Source organism: Budorcas taxicolor, chromosome 23 (genome assembly GCF_023091745.1).
Source record: "Budorcas taxicolor isolate Tak-1 chromosome 23, Takin1.1, whole genome shotgun sequence".
NCBI lineage: Eukaryota > Metazoa > Chordata > Mammalia > Artiodactyla > Bovidae > Budorcas > Budorcas taxicolor.
In genome coordinates this window covers 34,380,318-34,396,732 of record NC_068932.1, presented here as the reverse complement: position 1 = coordinate 34,396,732, position 16,415 = coordinate 34,380,318, and the positions used below count along the sequence as shown (strand labels likewise).

General features: G+C 41.5%; 1 protein-coding gene across 4 annotated transcripts in view; it reads left to right on the top strand.

Annotated features, from left to right (window-relative positions):
* ABLIM1 (actin binding LIM protein 1) overlaps positions 1 to 16,415 on the top strand; it is a 194,582-nt gene that overhangs the window by 56,889 nt on the left and 121,278 nt on the right. For 3 of the 4 annotated variants that reach the window (XM_052660977.1, XM_052660978.1, XM_052660980.1), the window contains 2 exons: positions 3,366 to 3,549; positions 8,286 to 8,395. In XM_052660977.1, coding sequence (XP_052516937.1) covers positions 3,366 to 3,549; positions 8,286 to 8,395 — 294 coding nt within the window. Of the gene's footprint in view, positions 1 to 3,197; positions 3,283 to 3,365; positions 3,550 to 8,285; positions 8,396 to 16,415 lie in introns of those variants that run through there. The other variant, XM_052660979.1, reaches the window with a different exon arrangement.

Below are 16,415 nucleotides of genomic sequence, written 5' to 3'. Positions count from 1 at the left end.
GTATCATGGACAGACCTCTAGGTTACAGATATTGATCTGACCTATTCCAAAAAAAAAAAAAAAAAGAGTTTCCACAGACTGGATATATCATAATTTATCCAACTCCTGCTCTACTGATGAAAAGTTGAGTTATTCCCAGGTTTGTTTGTTTCTTTTTTTTCTACCAGTACAAACACTATTATAATAAAACTGTTTTTGTACAAGAGATACTAAAGGCCAGGATCTGAGTAGAGGTGGTAAGAAGGCAGAGGAGGGGATGGATCAAACAAATGTTTTCTTGGGAAAACACATTGGATTTAGTCGCCAGTTGAAAATTTGGGTTTAAGAATGGGAGAATGCATAGCGCTACCATTTTATTGGAAGAGGGACTAGTGGAACGTTTTAGAAGAGATGGCAGAGAAGCTGAGAGAATAGAGTTCATTTGGATGATGCTGTGTTCAGATAAGTGTGCTGTCTGTGCCCAGGTTGGGGAAGATGTCACACAGACATTGATTTGAGAATCCTTTGCGGTCATAGTTGAAGCTCTAAGAGTGGATGAGATCTGTTTCCAAAGTGCGTGTGCGTGCTAAGTCACTTAAGCTGAGTCCCACTTTTGGTGACACCACGGACTGTAGCCCTCCAGGCTCCTCTGTCCTTGGGATTCTCTAGGCAAGAGTGCTGGAGTGGGTTGCCGTGCCCTCCTCCAGGGGATCTTCCCGACACAGGGATCGAACTTGCGTCTCTGGTCTCCTGCGTTGGCAGGCGGGTTCCTTACCACTAGCGCCACCTGGGAAGCCGTGTTTCCACGGAGGCCTTATATTTTAGAGGAAGAAGGTGATGTCCTAGGGAGTTACCTGCCTGTAAGGGTGTGGCCAAGGAGACTGAGAAGGTGTGAGGAGGAGGGATAGACGAGTACACCTGGAGAAGTTAAAGAGGGAAAGGTAGGAGATTACCTCCCAACTAGTCCATTCTTTGGAAATGTAATGTGTTGTTAAGTACTTTTAGGTCTGAGCAGCATAGACCTTCCCTCCCACTACTCACTGTGTATGCATTTTGTGACCCTTGCCTCTGTGAGTCTGTTTTCAAATGCTAGTTTCCTTGGGTATAAACCACCAGAAACAATGGTACAGTTTGGTAAGCACATTTGAGCCACTGCCTTGAATTTAAGGACCAAGCCAAATCAAACTGCAAAGGGCGCAGTTTCATTGCAGTTTGGCATCTCTCAACAGTAATTACAAAATCACTTTTAAGGCTATATTATGTTCACACAAACTAAGACTTTATTATTAAAGGAGAGCATATGTCAATTTCACCAAACCATGTGAACTAGAGAGCCTGGAAAGATACCCTAAGGAAGCGGTGAGTACAGGGATTTCTAAAACATTTAGAATTAGCTTTGAAGCCATCCCTACAAGATGACCCTGTTGCCACCAGAGCTTTTTATAAAGGATCTGTGAACTTTTACATTCTGTCTACCTTAGGGGGTCGGAGGAGAAACTGAAGGAAACTATTAGCAGTCCAAATGCATTATTTTGTCACCTGTCATGGTTTTGACAAAGAGTTTGAAAGAGCAACTAAGTCATTGGAACTACTTCATGCCACTAAGGAGTGAAATAGGTAGGAGTCTATTTGACTCCAAATTTGAAGTGGATTCAGTTTAATTAAAAAATTGGTTCCCAACCTTACATTAAATTCCATGGTTAGAGGTTTCTACAAATCAAAAGGAGTAAAGCTGAAGACTCTTACCCATAAAGTGCCTTGTCGTCTTGTGTGAAACTTAAAAAATACATAGAAAAATACTGAAGAAAAATCTCTGAGGTGTCCTGTGACCCTCAGGGTTGTGTTTATTGTTGTTGAAGGAATTTGCAGTTAGAGCGAGGTTAGTCCCAACTTCAGTTGCCTTGACCCACAGGACTCATTTTGTAGGAAAAGGCAGGAATGGAAACAGTGGGGGCACTGGCAAGTTAGGGAGGCTGCAGGTGGTAAACAAGCTGGTTTCCAGGTAATGTGATCACAGCAGAGTTTGTATGGTCATTTTCAGCACGATGGACTCAGGCCATCATCTTGGGTTACTTGATGATAAACTGCAAAGAAGAAGGTCATAACTGTAGAGTGTGGACTTAGACAGATGAACCCCCAGTGGAAAGCTTGTTGTAGCTTCTGTGTTGCCTTGAATATCTTCAGTAGTTGCAATTAGCAGAGACTGCGAGCTGGGGTGGGAGTGTAAGCTTCTATCCGAATCCATCAAAATCTTGCTGTGCTCAACACTAGTTGCTTTCATGGGTCATGGGAACTTACCAGAGGAACCCTGGATATGTTCTAGCAGGTCCTTAGGAAAACTATGTAGTGACTGAATTCAGTTCATCCTTACCCCAGCTAAAAGCCTATTCCAGCTGCTGGCAGGAAAAATCAAGACGAATCCTGGACTCTTTGCCTAAGGATCTGAATTGTATAGGAGTCAACCAACCCTGGGAATACAGAGGTTAAGAACAGAGATTTCCAGCTTTGGTGTTACTTCCCGGTCATTTGTCAATGGAAAGTCTTTACTCCCAGGAGCCGCCTTTGGCTTTATTTTTGGGCAAGCTGCTGAGTCCTTCTCTGGTCTTGTCTGAACATGCCGACCTGACGTTTCAGGACCTACTTTTTCACACCATCTGCATGCTCCACAGCTGCGCAGGTTTGAAAGAGGTGCCAAAATCCAGACACAGCAAAGCAGCCTCTTTTGCATGTGCTGAGGTCCGGAATGACAGTTTTATCTTGGACATGTTCCCTTTTCTTTCCTCTGTGGCTTGTTCATTTTTATCTCTCTCTTTAATATATAAATAATGGACTTATCCTATTTGCTGCACCAAGAGAAATTTAAATGCCTGAATGTTTTACGACTATGGGAAAGTATTTCCAGAGTGTGAAAAAATAGACACTGGACATTTCAGCTCCTGCTTTTGGTAGAGTGGGAATTTATTACTCAGCTCAGTAATAGTTTAGGCCAAACCAAGCAGTTGTGTGGGCAAGCAGTGTCTATCTTTCCTCAATAGCACTGCCAGAGACAGTTTTGTTCCTATTAGAGACAGCGTGACCCAAAGGTATCTTTCCATCAAAGACTGATTATCTCTGAATCTTAGCTGTATCGCAAAGGCTATTGAGACCTAGCCAATGGATTTTACTTGCATGAGATATTGCATAGCTCCCGAAGGGAAGGGAAACAAAGGGGGAGGGAGGCAAGAGAGAACTTGGAGGCCAACAATAAATAGCTCTTTGTACCAGTCTTCCCCACCCCGAACCCCATACTGCTGAGATCATAGAGTAAGTTAGCAGCATGTGGTAGAAGGCGATGCTGCCCAGTAGCTTGGCAGCTTGTGACCAGATGTGAACTTGTCTGTCCACAGTGTGCGGCTGTGACCTGGCCCAAGGGGGCTTCTTCATAAAGAACGGGGAGTATCTCTGCACCCTGGACTACCAGAGGATGTATGGCACACGATGCCATGGCTGCGGGGAGTTCGTGGAAGGAGAGGTGGTGACCGCCCTGGGCAAGACCTACCATCCCAACTGCTTTGCCTGCACGATCTGCAAGTAGGTGTGGCTTCCACCAACAGGGAAGTGTTGGATTCTGCTATCAGAGCTTGGAATGTGTGCTTTGGTCTTGAGTTGTACTTAGTCTTAAAACATTTTTCCTTTAAAAAATTATATTTACTGATGTATAGTTGATTTATAATGTTGTGTTAATTTCAGGTGAACAACAAAATGTTTCAGTTATATCTCTATATATTATATATATTATTTATCTGGTGGCTCCGGTGGTAAAGAATCTGCCTGCAATGTGGGAGACCCAGGTTCAATCCCTGGGTCAGGAAGATGCCCTGGAGAAGGAAATGGCAACCCACCACAGTATTCTTGCCTGGAGAATTCCATGGACTGAGAAGCCTGGCAGGCTAGACTACATACAGTCCATGGGGTCACAAAGAGTTGGACATGACTGAGTGACTAACATACTTTCTTCATATATTTATATATATATATATAATATATGTATTATTTATGTTGTACATATATACTATATTTATTAATTATATGCATTATTTTTCATGTTCTCTTCCATTATAGATTATTATAAGATATTGAATATAGTTCCCTGTGCTGTACAGTAAAATCTTTATGTTTATCTATTTTATAATATAGTAGTTTATATCTGCTAATTGCAAACTCCTAATTTTTCCTTCCCCTCTCCTTTCCCCTTTGATAACCATGTTTGTTCTGTATGTGTCTGAGCCTATTTCTGTTTTTATAAATAAATTCATCTGTATCATTTTTTTAGATTCTACATATAAGTGATATCGTATATTTCTCTGTATATATTTTTTCCAATGAACCTTTAGATGTTTTTGTTTTCCTACTGTTTTATCAGGCTTAGTTAAAAAGTCATTTAGTTAGGAAACTTTATATGGAATGTCCACCACTAAATTGTGTGACTGATCTTAAGTGGCTGGGAGCCGAATCTGAAAGCAGCTCCAGGTCTTGAGACATTTTGAGCAGTGGAAACATGGGAGGAGATGGCATAAATACTTGGAAAGATGAAGCTTCTTTGGAAGTATCAGCTCTTACATGTGTGGGTGTGGGTGTGTAAAATTATCTCATTTGCTCTATAGCCAGGGAGAGCTAACAGTGTCAAGGATCAAATTAGACCTGTTTTGTAAATAAAGTTTTATTGGAACACAGCCATGCCCATTTGTTTATATATTGTCTATGACTGCTTCCAAGTGACAGTGGTAGAGTAGTTGAGATAGAAACCTTATGATCTGCGCAGTCTAAAAAAATATTACAGTCTGATCTTTCGGGGGGAAAAGCTGTCAACCCCTCCTCTCTTGGCACCTATCATCAATCAAGGTTAAATCATTATTGCACAAAGCAGCTTGATTAAAATGGTCAATCAGAGAAAAGAGGGAATTTAACTAGTTGACCCATACTGATCGAGTAATTCCATGTCTTTTGGTATGATTTGATCATATGTGTTCAATTTTGCTATGCCTTTGTAAAAACTGTAGTTCAGTTCATTTTATTTTCCAGTATTTCCTGTTTTTAGGCCAGAGAAATGTAAACTCTAGAAGGGTAAATTTGATTTTATACAATTAATTAACTGGATAATACTCATTGGATGAATCATAATAAGATTTAGATGAAATATGCATAATCAAATTATTTTAGTAACTTTTTGTAGCTATTAGGTCATTTCTCAATTATGTATTTTTAAGTCATAATTTTAAAATTCTGGGTTAATGAGCTGAATTTTTTCTCTATTTAATCAACAGCAAAATTTCCTTTTGACCTCTCCCTATTCAGGCTGCCGCCCACAGTCTGGCTGAGAACCCTGGGCTGGCATTCGGGAAGCCCTGTTTCTGATCCTCTTTCCTGGGCTGGTTTGAGACCTCTATGAGCTAACTCTTCCACGGCAGTTGTCTTGTCTGTAAGATGAGAGGCTGTGAACTAGATAATAGTGATTCCCCAAACCTGGGTGGTCACTGGAATCCCCAAGGGAGGGTCTCTTTTGTTCTTTTCTTAATTGGAGGATAATTGCTTTACAGTGTTACATTGGTTTGTGTCATACAGCAACTCAAATCTGGCCTAAGTATACGTATGTCCCCTCCCTCTTAAACCTCCCTCCTACCCCCCAACTTCAGCTCACCCCACCCCTCTAGGTTGTCACAGATGACCAGGTTGGAGCTTAGGAAGGGTCTTTTTAAAAATAGCTGTTTCTATGTATTAACACAAGAAGCTCAGTGGGGTGCCCTGTGACAGCCTAGAGGGGTGGGATGAGGCATGGGTGGGGGAGGTACAAGAGGGAGGGCACATATGTATGTATGCTTCTGGCTGATTCACGTGATTGTGTGGCAGAAGCCAGCACAAAATCATGAAGCAATTATCCTACAATTAAAAAATTTTTAAAAAGTTTAGAAGGCCCTGGCCCAGGTAAACTCTAACAGCCTTCCTGATCTTGGCCCTGAGAGATCATTGCTTCAGGTTGGTAACAATGGACAAACATTCATCAGCCATAGCCCTGTCTCTGGAGGTTTGAACCAACAGAGAGGTGCCTGCTACTGGTGGTCTAAGCTGCTGGTGCTGCCTAATGACACCAATTCTTCCTGCTTGGGAGGCCACCTTTACAGCTTACAAATTACATTCATGTAGAAATTAATCTAACCCTTTCAACAATTCTGTGAGGTCAATCAGCAATTCCTATTCCTACTGATGAGTAACTTTGAGAACCAGAGTCTAAGGGATTTTCCCAGTCCTTCACATCACAAAGCCAATATTTGAACTCACATGTTCAGACTCTAAATCCAATTCTCTTTCTATCACAAACATTCATGCAAATAACAGAAGGAAGTGAACCCATATAGGCGGAGCACTTAGGAAAATAAAAGGGATCATTTATGAAATAACAGAATTCAAAATTCAGAGCACCTTGCCCCTTGTTGAGAACTGACTCTGGTTTGTTCCATGGTGGATCTGTGTGGGGTTCAAGTCTATTAATATAAGCCTAAATCAGAGACAGGGTCTGGACTAGCATGAGGCCAGGGAGGTGCCTGGGCACACACTTTAAAGGGGGTGCTCACTCCCGGGTCATGCGGTCCTCCTGCGAGTGGGGACCTCCTTAAATGCTGTATCCTGAGTGCCTCGCTGGCCTCCTTCTGGCCCTGGCCCTGATCAGAGGCAAAGAAACTGTGCTTATTATGTCAACAGACCCTTCACTTCCTGATGGCCTTGTTACAGAGGAGGCTGGAGGTTTGTTTGGCTTTAAATGATGAGTGTGAATTGATAGGCTGGCTGGCACCCACCAGAGTGTGACCTTGATTGTTGAAGAGACAGCAAGTTCTGGGTTGGTGGACACCATCCACCCATGCCTGTAGCATGTTTCTCCCTAGTTGGTCAATCCATGCAAGTCACTTACCCTCTCTGGGCTTCATCTGAGCAATGGAAAATAACATGGAACCAGGAGACCGCCTCAACCCAGCACTTCTAAAATTTGGGGGTGTGATTTAAAACTCTCCTCAAGGACTGGCACCAAGCACATTTATGGAGTTGTTTTAAACCCAGATTTACTACCTGTGTGTGCAGGACAGTTAATCACCAACTGTTAGGTGATGAAGGGCAACTTAAAGTACCTGTGAACATAAAATTCATGTCCAGAAGCCTGAATTTCCTTCTGACTCAGATGGGTGAGGATGTTTGGCTTATTAATTTTAAATTTCCTAATTGATAGAATCATACATATGAAAATTCATGTTGAAGATCATTGGCAAATTGGCCAATGGCAAGTGAGCAGGCATGGAAACTGTCATATGGCTATTAATTAATGACTTACTTTTTTAAAGCTATCTGCCTGCTGGGAGGAGAAGAAACATAACATACCTGCAGAAGGCAATGTTTTTGAAAAAGTGTGCTGTTATTTATTGATGAATGTCTAATGTGAAAGGAAATCATCTCTGAAAGGAAGCAAATACTAATTTTTAAACAGATATGATAGCACAGTTGGTAAAGAATCCACCTGCAATGCAGGAGACCCCAGTTTGAATCCTGGGTTGGGAAGATCTCCTGGAGAAGGGAAAGGCTACCCACTCCAGTATTCTGGCCTGGAGAATTCCATGGACTGTATAGTCTATGGGGTCACAAAGAGTCGGACAAGACTGAGTGACTTTCACTTTCACTAATGTGAAAGGAAATAATATCTGAAAGGAAGTGAATACTAATTTTTAAACAGATATTTACAGCATTTTCATATTTAATCCAGGTTTATAAGGGACTGAGTCCCTAGCAATCAATGTGAGGTATTCATTTTGCCCATTGAACTACAGTGTCTAATTCAGCATCGTTATCATTTAGGTCTAGGGAATGTGAAGAGTTAATGTTTGCCCTGTATGACCAGTTCTCTTGGAGGCGCCTTAAGCTTGAATAGGAATTCATGACATTTCAACCATTTCTTCATGGTAGTATTTCAATTTGGGAGTGGAAAATTTTACTATGTGTGCCCTGCTGGATGGCTTGCTGGAACATCCCTCCACTAAGCAGTGGAGGTAAATGGTTTCATTTACTATCTGGTTGCCTGTAGAAGCTGTGCACTCTTTCCTCTTAAAATGAGGCACTTTTGTTTGTTTGGACTGGATCCAGCTGGCCAGTTTGGTTCAGACTGCATTTCAGACGTTTTGGCTGGTGCTCCTCCAAGTAATGAATTGGCACTGGAGGGCAGCAAAGCAGAAGGGGTGAGGGAAAGGGATGAAGTTGCCACAATAACCTTGAGGGCAATGTCTTTCCAGGCGCCCGTTTCCACCCGGAGACCGAGTCACGTTCAATGGGAGAGACTGCCTTTGCCAGCTCTGCGCGCAGCCAATGTCTTCCAGCCCTAAAGAAGCCTCCTGCTCTGGCAGTAAGTGCCCCAGCCACGTGTTGACATGAATTCCTTCATTCCTCAAAGGCAGCTTAGGGAGGTACCTTCCTTGCTGAGAAACTCTGGTAGCCACAGTCAAGAGTAGGCCTATTTAAGGCATTTTCGTTGTAAAATGTGATGTGTGGAGAAGCCTTCACTAAAGGCAAGGCAGAGAGAGGTGTCTCCCTTCTTTCAAAAGAAAAGCAAGAGAATTGGACATTCAACTGTGCATTTTGATGGTAAACGAAGGAAAAAGAATTATAACGTGTTACATCAGAAGTGCCCCTCTCTGGGCATGGAGGTTAAACTGTGAGCGCATTTAGTGATGATGTGACTGATATTGCTGTGTGTTAAAAAGTTATCCCCACTGTGCCTTGGGCTGACTCTTAAATTATTCCTTGCTATCCTCAACTATTCCTTATTCCCTTGGAGGATTTTTTTTCTTTTTTTCTTAATTATTTATTTATTTATAGTAAGTCCTTGTTGCTTATGTATTTTTTTTATTTTTTGGATCAAACCCACTCCCCCAGGGTTGGAAGGTGGAGTCTTAACCACTGGACTGCTGGGGAAATCTCCCACCTGGAGGGTTTCTGACATTTATTCATCAAATGGATAATTTTCTGAGCACCTACAATGCATGTTGTTTGCACTGGACATATAGAAGGAATAGAACATACTCAACACCCTTAGGGAGTTTATTTTTTAGTGGGGTAGACAGATAATAAATGGAGGTACAAATATATCTAATATGCACAGAAGATTAACACAGGGGGAAAAAGCAGGGCAATGGGTCTATGTTTGTATAGGGCAATTTGAGAAACCTCTCTTGTTACCTAAGGATAGATCTGAAGAAATATGGGGACAAGCTGTCCATACACCATGGGATTTGTGATTTTTTATGACAAGGGCTTGTCTGACCTATAGGAGTCCAAAGAAAACCAACTTCCCTCCAGATAAAAGCAGTGGCCAATTGAAGTATTTCTTCTAGTAAATAACATTGAGTAGGTCACTTCACGATGAACTGAGAGGGATTCTGAACTCAGAGCACCAAGCTCTCCTTCCCACTCCTTCCTGGGGCATTAGGACATGGACTGAAGGTTTGCCTCCGTTTCTGTGAATTGTGCCCATCCTTGGAGAACACATGCCTTGAAGCCCTGCCAGTCTCAGCACCTAAGAATGAGATAAACCTCTTCTGCTCTGGAGGAATTTTGTGTCATTAATAACAGCGATTCCAAATCTTCCTGTTAAAGTAGATTTATACCTGCTAAAAATAAGAATGTTATGACCCAAAAGCATTTGCATAGAAATTGGATTTTGACCATTGGGAAAAAAGAAAGAAAGAAATGTATTAATACATCTTATTCAATACACATGATCAGATCCTTAGCATGTGGATTTATCTGCCCTCTTGTTAAATAACAGCAGCCTGGGTAGGATAAGGGCTACCGCACAGAGCACAATCCTAGACCACTAAGACAGTCCCAGGTCCTTCACTCTTCTTGCCTACTCTGCCCTATGAAGGTCATCGGGAAGGTGACCTGGGGTGAGAACAGGCACCCCGACCCCCTTGATTAAGATGGCTTGCTTTGAAAGTATGTTACCGTAAACATTGAAGGAATTCTTCAGTATAGTTAAGGAAAAGAGGATTGGGACTTTCCTGGGAGTGCAGTGGTCAACACTTCACCTTCTAATGCAGGGGCTACAGGTTCAATCCTTGGTCAGGGAGCTAAGATTCCACATGCCTCTTGGCCAAGAATCTAAACATCAAAACAAACCATATTGTAACAAATTCAATAAAGGCTTTAAAAATGGTCCACATTGGGAAAAAAAAAAAAAAACTTTAAAAAAGAAAAGCAAAGAAAAAGAAAGTTGCATGAGTCCCAGGATCGGATGACAGCTATAACAGAGGATCATATCCCTAGGCTTAGAATAGGAATGACTGTCCTCAGATTCTGTGCAGCCCTTTAGTCCAGCTGTATTTCTTGATAGGTGAGGAAATTCGGGCCCAAAGTCACACAAGTTACCCAATCATAGGTAGCTTGTTAGAGCCAGGTCTCCTGACTCCTGGCTTGGGGCTGTCTTTGTTTCATCCAAGACCCCTCTTTGTTTGGTTTAAGAAATAGAACCAAGATATTTTTGAAGGCTTTTGGTCTTTTTCCTTCATGTAATTTTTGGGAACATATTTCTAATCATAACTCCACCAAAATGGTTATTCTGATTTTTATTAAACATTGTTTTGCTTTACCTATGTTTTCTTTTATATGAATAGTCATTATGCACATAAAAAAGCAATTAACATGAATCTGCCACGCATACAAATTATTGGTCCAAATCCTTTTTTTTTTTTCTCTCTTTTGCTCTCAATGGATGAAATCCTTTTCTCTGTGCTGCTCTTTCGGTCAGAACATTTTTATTTTCAACAAGTACTCGTCTATTTAGATAAGCACTCAAATAGCATTTCTGGAACATGTGGGTGTGAGTATCTGTCAAAAAGAGAACTCTTATATATGGATACACACATGCAAAATACCCAAAGGAGACAGGCACACAAATACAAGAGCAAGGGAATTTTCAGCAAGTTTCTAAAATTCATTGGAACATAATTACAAAACACTTGTTTGTTCTTCACAATTCTTTAAGAAATGCCTTATATTTTAAAACTATCCTGATTTTACTTTGATTCTAATATTTTTTTAAAATTTCTTAACTTGGCAAAGCTAAAGGAAAGCAAAAAAAAAAAAAAAAAAGAAAGAAAAGAACGCTTCTTTGATACGTTTACAGTGGTGATGAAATTAGAGAGCCAAGGTCTTCTTTTTCCTTTGAAATGTTTTTTCAAAAATGTTTGCACTTCTGAACTGAAGTTTTATTTCACATTCTGTGGCTGGTTTTCCATCGTCACTGAATAGGAGGCAAAGACAGTGAGAGAGGGAGAGAAGAAGGAAAGAGTGATCAACAGAAGACAAGTGAATAATGTGATGAGAATTTACACAAAACAGCCTCCATCTGTGCTTACTCTGTAGAAGTGCAGGGGCCGCCATGTCTGTATTGCTCTGATTTAGGGAGAACTCCCAGTGGGATGCCTATGATATCTTGTGCACCCTGCTGGGTGCTTCCTTCCACATTATAATAATTCTTCTCACTTTTATATTTATTTTATTGTCTTCTTCAAACATTCACATAGTACTCATCTGATCAGGCATTGCGTAGCTGGTCTACAAATTTGAACTTATTTAATTCTCATGACCACCCTAAAGGGTGGCACTATCTATCTCCTTTTCACAGATGAAGAAACAAGGGCGACAGTTCAATTCACTCACTCAGTCGTGTCTGACTCTTTGCAACCCCATGGACTGCAGCATGCCAGGCCTCCCTGTCCATCACCAACTTCCAGAGTTTACTCAAACTCATGTCCATTGAGTCAGTGATGCCATCCCACCATCTCATCCTCTGTCGTCCCCTTCTCCCACCTTCAATCTTTCCCAGCATCATGGTCTTTTCAAATGAGTCAGTTCTTCACATCAGGTGGACAAAGTATTGGAGTTTCAGCTTCAGCATCAGTCCTTCCAGTGAATATTCAGGACTGATTTCCTTTAGGATGGACTGGTTGGATCTTCTTGTAGTCCAAGGGACTTTCAAGAGTCTTCTCCAACACCACAGTTCAAAAGCATCAATTCTTCAGTGTTCAGCCTTCTTTATGGTCCAGCTCTCACATCCATACATGACTACTGGAAAAACCATAGCTTTGACTAGATGGATCAGCAAAGTAATGTCTCAGCTTTTTACTATGCTGTCAAGGTTGGTCATAACTTTTCTTCCAAAGAGTAAGTGTCTTTTAATTTCATGGCTTCAGTCACCATCTGCAGTGATTTGAGAGCCCCCCAAAATGAAATCTCTCACTGTTTCCACTGTTTCCCCATCTATTTGCCATGAAGTGATGGGACCAGATGCCGTGATCTTAGTTTTATGAATTTTGAGTTTTAAGCCAACTTTTTCACTCTTCTCTTTCACTTTCATCAAGAGGCTTTTTAATTCCTCTTCCCTTTCTGCCATAAGGGTGGTGTCATCTGCATATCTGAGGTTATTGATATTTCTCCCAGCAATCTTGATTTCAGCTTGTGCTTCATCCAGCTCAGCGTTTCTCATGATGTACTCTACATATAAGTTAAATAAGCAGGGTGACAGTATACAGCCTTGATGTACTCCTTTCCTGATTTGGAACCAGTCTGTTGTTTCATGTCCAGTTCTAACTGTTGCTTCCTGACCTGCATACAGGTTTCTCAAGAGGCAGTTCAGGTGGTATGGTATTCCCATCTCTTTCAGAATTTTCCACAGTTTATTGTGATCCACATAGTCAAGGGCTTTGGCATAGTCAATAAAGCAGGAATAGATGTTTTTCTGGAACTCTCTTGCTTTTTCGATGATCCGGCAGATATTGGCAATTTGATCTCTGGTTCCTCTGCCTTTTCTAAATTCAGCTTGAACATCTGGAAGTTCATGGTTCACACACTGTTGAAGCCTGGCTTGGAGAATGTTGAGCATTAGTTTGCTAGTGTGTAAGGTGAGTGCAATTGTGCAGTAGTTTGAGCTTTCTTTGGCATTGCCTTTCTTTGGGATTGGAATGAAACTGACCTTTTCCAGTCCTGTGGCCACTGCTGAGCTTTCCAATTTTGCTGACATATTGAATGCAGCACTTTCACAGCATCATCTTTTAGGATTTAAAATAGCTCAACTGGAATTCCATCACCTCCCCTAGCTTTGTTCGTAGTGATGCTTCCTAACGCCCACTCGACTTCACACTCCAGGATGTCTGGCTCTAGGTGAATGATCACACCATGGTGATTATCTGGGTCATGAAGATCTTTTTTGTACAGTTCTTCTGTATATTTTTGCCACCTCTTCTTAATATCTTCTGCTTCTGTTAGGTTCATACCATTTCTGTCCTTTATCGAGCCCATCTTTGCATGAAGTGTTCCCTTAGTATCTCTAATTTTCTTGAAGAGATCTCTAGTCTTTCCCATTCAATTGTTTTCTTCTATTTCTTTGCGTTGATCACTGAGGAAGGCTTTCTTATCTCTCCTTACTATTCTTTGGAACTCTGCATTCAAATGGGTATGTCTTTCCTTTTCTCCTTTGCCTTTCACTTCTTTTCTTTTCACAGCTATTTGTAAGGCCTCCTCAGACAACCATTTTGCCTTTTTGCATTTCTTTTTCTTGTGGATGGTCTTGATCCCTGCCTCCTGTACAAAATCAGGAACCTCCATCCATAGTTCTTTAGGCACTCTGTCTATCAGATCTAATGCCTTGAATCTATTTCACAGATCCACTGTATAATTGTAAGGGATTTGATTTAGGTCATACCTCAATGGTCTAGTGATTTTGCCCACTTTCTTCAATTTAAGTCTGAATTTGGCAATGAGGAGTTCATGATCTGAGCCATAGTCAGCTCCCAGTCTTTTTTTTTTGCTGAATGTTAGAGCTTCTCCATCTTTGGCTGTAAAGAATATAATCAATTTTATTTTGGTATTGACCGTCTGGTAATGCCCATGTGTAGAGTCTTCTCTTGTGTTGTTGGAAGAGGGTGTTTGCTATGACCAGTACCAGTTCTCTTGGCAAAACTCTATTAGTCTTGGCCCTGCTTCATTCTGTCCTCCAAGGCCAAATTTGCCTGTTACTCCAGGTATTTCTTGACTTGCTACTTTTGCATTCCAGTCCCCTATAATGAAAAGGACATATTTTTGGGGTGTTAGTTCTAGAAGGTCTTGTAGGTCTTCATAGAACCGTTCAACTTCAGCTTCTTCAGAGGTTAAATAATTTGCCCAAGATCACAGTGGTGATGCTGGGATATGAACCCAGGCTCCAGATGCCACGTTACCATCCCTGATATTTATCTCCCAGTGTGGTATCTCTTTGACCTCCGAAGATGAGGTGCTGAGCTTTGGAGCAATGATCTGACTTGTCTGCAGATTTACCGGAGTGTCTGCCTCCAAAGGCTATGCACTTTCTGTGTGCCACAGTTGCCCCCCTGGTGTAGCAACGTTTGGTGAATGAAAACCATCAGGACGTGATTCATAGAAACACACTACCTTCATTGAAAGATGATTGCCCTTGAATTAGTTAAAACTTTTGCTTCATACAATCTAATGCAATAAGCAACCAACTGGAGATAACAGTAAACGTTGCCTCACAGGGTTATGATGACCGTTCGTTAGACTGCTTTTACTATTAACAAAAAAATCAGTTGCCCATGTCTAGCTGATTCATACTTTAGAAATGGAAATGTATGTCCAGAGAGCATGACACTCTTCCAGAAGGTTACTGACATTCCTGTAAAGCCTAACTCCACTCCATTTTTCCTGTATCTGCCATCTGACTGAGGGACAGGTTCTCATGGGTTAAGGAGCCATGTGAGGGAGAGTCGACGTGTGACAATCTAGAGGGCAGGGAATTGGGTCTGGATGTTGCTTCTTGCACAGCTCTGGTCTATTTCAGGCATCTGAGCAGAAGTGGGTTGCTGTCTACAATCACCCTTTCCATTTCATAGGGTGTCTGACTAGTGTCTGATTGTGTGTGGGTTTGGCAGATTGATGCGATGAACACCCACACACATATACATCCAAAGCCATCTTCCTCCCCTTTACCCACCCTGTACCGCACTGTCATTGTTCCAATTGCAGTTGGAACTCCCACAGGTATTAGAGCAATGGTCTACTCAGACTGAATTAAAATCTTTTCAGATAAACAGTCATGCACATGTTTTCAAAGGGGAGGATGAATTTTTCAATTATTTTACTTTTCTATTTGGTGCAATCGCTTTTAATAGTTGCACTATAATTTTTCTTCTATCTATGTTCTTTCTCAAAAAAGCATCTGTGGGTTGAGCGGGCTTGTCTGCTGAGACTGTAGGTGGAGTGGTGATGATCTGATGCTGGCACCTGACTGCCTGGGTCACGCTCTGGCTCTAGTCATCTCCTTACGTCTCCATCCTTCAGGCTCTCGTTTGTAAAATGGGATGGCGATAGGGACCTGCCTTGTGTGATTAAATAAGTAAACAGATAAAAGTACTGAATACTTATCAAACAAGAACTTACTAGTTAGGCAATGCATGAATTTTTGGGTAGGACAGTCTCAATTTTTTGTGACTGTGCTTTTTTTTCACTCTGGTGTTCACAGTGGCTGGCTTTTCTGTTCATCTGATATTTTCTACCAATGTGTAAAGCCAATGAAGGCAGGAACACATGCATACAAGCAGTCCATGGATCGTTGGATTTTGACTCATGGTGATATGTCTTACGGCAGAGTCTCCAAAACAGATCAGCCCCCCTTCCTTGAGACACGTTATTGCTGGAGGGTAGGGTGGCAGAGGAGGCTTGGCAGGGCACTGCTAAAGGTTCTGGACAGATTGATAGTTAGTGTTTGTGTTTATCCCAGTTCTACAATGCTGTGTGACCTTGAGAACTCAATCTCTACCTGCATTTCTTTGTCTATAAAATAGGAAACAATAATGGTTCCTTTCTTATTGGGTTGTTGTGGGGATTTATATAAGTGAAAGTACTTAAAAGACGCATGACACCTAATAAGCTCATCCAGATGTTGACCATTGTTCCTGAAGGAAGTTATGAGACTAGAACGTGAGCTTAGAGATAATTTAGAATCGGAAAGGAACAGAAAGAGAGTGCATAACCTAACAGTTTAGAATGTGGCCTCTGTATTCCAGAGCCTGGCTTTGACTCCTGGTCCTGTCTTCTCCTAGACATGGAGTCAGGGGCAAGTTACTGGATGTCTCAGAACCTTCAGGTTTGCATCTGAAAAGTAGATAATAGTTACTCTTAAGGGTTGTTATGAGAATTAAATAAGATGCTACAGGGGTGAACAGTCTTAATGTGGGGAGGGTACTTATTAAAACAGCACCTGGGGGACCCAGACAAAGACTTTGTTCTTCCACCTTCTGAGAAGAGAAGTTGGAAAGTTAGAGTGAGGGGAGTAGGCCTCTGTAGGCCTCGAGGAGCTTGGCAATGTGGAG